This window comes from Propithecus coquereli, unplaced genomic scaffold (genome assembly GCF_000956105.1).
Source record: "Propithecus coquereli isolate 6110/MARCELLA unplaced genomic scaffold, Pcoq_1.0 Scaffold341, whole genome shotgun sequence".
NCBI classification, from domain to species: Eukaryota; Metazoa; Chordata; class Mammalia; order Primates; family Indriidae; genus Propithecus; species Propithecus coquereli.
The window spans coordinates 1875197-1878409 of NW_012149075.1; the positions used below are offsets into that span (position 1 = coordinate 1875197).

Below are 3213 nucleotides of genomic sequence, written 5' to 3' on the forward strand. Positions count from 1 at the left end.
AATAGGGATAGAGATGCTTAGAGTAGGTTCCCAGTGGACATGGTGTAGAAATACCGAAAGGAATGAGGTCTGTGGAGCCTCTTCTTCCAATTCCCTGTTCAGGGTCAGAGTTTACAACCACCTAGTGTTTGTGGGATTAGTGTCAGTACTTCCCAATCATATCCAAAGACCCCTCTCTTCTTTTCCCAACTTTGGAAGCCCACAAAGAAGCCAGACCACAGAGCACTAAGAAAATGAAACCAGGCCTAGTGATCGGTTTATTCATTTCTGAAATGGGTCTATCAACCACCACCCTGGTGCCTGGGGCACCAGGTGAGACCAACTGGAGGCTCCACTCTTACCACATCCCCTGCTAGAAAGGCATTATGAATAATTAGTGACATTGAAAAGGACAGGCACTGCTAGGTCTCAAGGGATCTGAGAATTGAATTCTCAATTTGCCTGAGCCTAACTTGCTCTGGTCTTCCTTCATCTCTGTAAAATCAGAGAGCAGAGCCAGGATGTTCTCTGCACCCAACCATCATCAATGGACACAGGAACGCTCATCACGAGCCCACCTTCCCCCCTTGCCCGTTTCAGGGCATTTTTTATCTTCTCCTTAAGGGAATAAGCAAGTTAGCTTCCCCAAATCCCAAGAAGGGTACTTATTTCCCTAAATCCAGCAATGGGAGAAAGAGCATTAGCACTTAAGGACGGACAAATGTCTGATCAAATTATATACACAACTGTTTAAAAATCGTTTATTATGCAAAATGTTAACTTTTATAAAAAGTTTAATATACATCGCATTGTTACAGAAAGTCACCTTCCTGCAAAAAAGGTACAAAAGCTATATACTCTATTATAGAGTTCATAAATCAGGGCAACAGAGCCTTTCTCCAAGGAGACCAGAAGACCAGCTCTACCGCCACCTTGGCAGAGTTTGGAGAGCAGCCACTCCCCCCCACACCTCCACACTCTGAAAAGACAGTCCTTAAAACTTGGGGGTGGGGTGAGGTGGGGGCAGGGTGACGTTGCCCAGCTGGAGGCCAGAACTAGTTCTGGCTCTTCAGGCCACCCAAGTTCACAGTCCTTTCCCGGGCACCAGGTCCAGCCTCCAGGCAGGGGTTTGGGGAAGTCAAGTGGGCAGAGTGAGGTTGGGGCCCATCCATGCCCTCGGGCTTCCGGCTGGAGAGGGTTCTGGGGTCCCAGGCGGAACGGGCGCCAGCACCTGCGTTCTGGGCGGGGGAGGAAAGAAGACCAGGGAGCAGTCAGTTTCCGCCGAGAGCGCCGAGGCGGGGGCCGTCCGCAGACTGGCCGGCGCCAGGGAGGAAACTTGGTCTCTACCTCCAGCTGATAACTCCGCGCCCCACGCTGCCCCCACCCAGTTGGCGCCAAAGACCACAGGCGGAGCTTGCACTACCCCTCCCCCTTGGAATTGACACTAGTTGGGAGGGAGCTGAGGAAGACACAGCTCCCTTTACAACTCCAAACAGAAAGACTATTTTATTTAGTCGCACCCGCGCCGTACTTTTCCGGATCTTTGGCCACTGGGGGAGGGCAGGGGCGACGTGCGTTTAAGGCTTAAATGCACATTAAATGGAAACTGATTCTGCCATTCATTTGATCTGACCATGGGCAAGTCCCTTCTCCCTCTCTGGCCTTAGTTTCCCTAAACCGAGGAGGTGGCAATTCTCTAAAGGGTCTGCCAACTCTTGAATCTGGCGTTTAAACCTTGCTCTCCCCAGCAGGCGGGGACACTCACCTGGAGGTGCCAGGACTGCCGGGTCAGTGGCAGAAGCTCCTCTTGTCGTTGGCGATCACAAGTTCCGGAGCAAGCTCGGCTGTCTGAGAACGGAGGAAAAGAAAGGAGAATTATGCAAGGCAATCGGGAGCTCTGGGGTCCCGCAGCATCCCGACCCGGGCGTTCAGCCCCGCCCCGGCTCCCAAGCGCACCTGGATGGGGAGATGCGGGCCGTCTGGGGGCCCAGGGGCCGGTTCGGCCAGGACCACCTGCAGGTCGAGGATGTAGTCGATGACGCGCTGCAGGATTTCCACCTGGCTAAGCTGAGTGCCTCTCGGGACTCCGGGTACCAGTTCCCGCAGGCGCGAGTAGCAGTGGTTCATGTCGTCCAGCAGGCTCAGCGGCTCCTCGGCCGCCGGGCCCTTGCCGCGGCCCCTCGCGATGGCCAGGCTGCGTTCCGAAAGGCAGCACACCGCCTCGTAGCAGCCGCGCACCGGGCTCAGCGCCTTCATGCTGCGGAGTGATGCCGAAGGTGCCCAAAGGCCGAAGAAGCCAGAAAACCCTTAGAGAAGCTTTCAATGCGCGCACGCTCGCCTCCACGCGCTCTTATAGAGCCCGCCTCGAAGACACGCCCCTTTATGCAAAACGGCCCGGCCCGGCCCCGCCCCCGGCCCTGGGCGTTCACAGCCCGCTTAAATTGCAAACAGCCTTCCTCCGGCTGGTCTGACGCCGGAGACCGCGGAGCCGCGGAGTGAAAGAATGAGGAAGCGCTGATACTGGGGAGAGGCGGGCCTCTTCGCCAGCGAGAATTTAAAAAAATCACTCCAAACCATTAACTTTAAGAATTTGCCTTTTCCTGGCAGCGCCCCAGATCTTTGAGCTCCCCTGCCCCCTGCCAGTCAGCCCTTAGCTCAACACTGGTTCGAACCCACAGCTCCTCCGAGGTCATAAATCCCTGAACAGCAAAGGAGCTTTTTTTTCTTAGTTTTTTTTTTTTTTTTTTTTAGGCAAAAGATTTTTCAAGGGAAACTTGTAAGGAATTAGTGCCGCCTTGTTCCCCAATTTGCTGTTCGTCTGACCTCCAGACTCACTGGCGTCAGGAATTATCTTGTGACCAGAGGGAAAAAAAATTAATTGCGGTGAAGCTGAGGTTACAATGAAGAAAACAGATTTGGGCTAGGCGCTGAGATTGCAGAAGGAGGAGGGGAAGAGGGTTTGAGCAAAGAACACTTACTTGAGCAACAAGGGAAAAGAAAAAAAGGAAGAAGCAAGCAGCTTGATACCATGCTTTTTGCATGGGGAGAAAAAGAGCTCAGACCTTCCACCCCAACTCCATAAGGAATCAAATGTATGCCCAGTTGTGCTTTGGAAATGAATTTGATTATAATTTTGGACAGGGTTTTAAATATGGGGGAACAGACAGAATGATTTCTATCTAAACTTTTTAAGGCGCTCCCCATTAGGTCAGCAAATCTTTTTTAACACCAACC

At 52.7% G+C, this 3213-nt stretch overlaps 1 protein-coding gene across 1 annotated transcript; it reads right to left on the minus strand.

Moving 5' to 3' along the window:
- Nucleotides 1-718: 718 nt before the first annotated feature.
- Nucleotides 719-2597, minus strand: ID3 (inhibitor of DNA binding 3, dominant negative helix-loop-helix protein). The gene is made up of 3 exons (XM_012650928.1): nucleotides 1936-2597; nucleotides 1745-1827; nucleotides 719-1217 (listed from the first exon to the last, which is right to left on the minus strand). The coding sequence occupies exons 1-2, from the start codon at nucleotides 2233-2235 to the stop codon at nucleotides 1768-1770; spliced, it is 360 nt and encodes a 119-aa protein (XP_012506382.1). The 5' UTR covers nucleotides 2236-2597; the 3' UTR covers nucleotides 719-1217; nucleotides 1745-1767.
- Between the last annotated feature and the right edge of the window lie 616 nt (nucleotides 2598-3213).

Excerpts from the sequence above, each read along its gene's own strand:
- ID3 (XM_012650928.1), bottom strand. The coding sequence starts at position 2,235 with ATGAAGGCGCTGAGCCCGGTGCGCGGCTGCTACGAGGCGGTGTGCTGC. Across the intron at positions 1,828-1,935 it reads GCCCGCATCTCCCCATCCAG|ACAGCCGAGCTTGCTCCGGA; the intron begins GTGCGCTTGGGA and ends CTCCGTTCTCAG.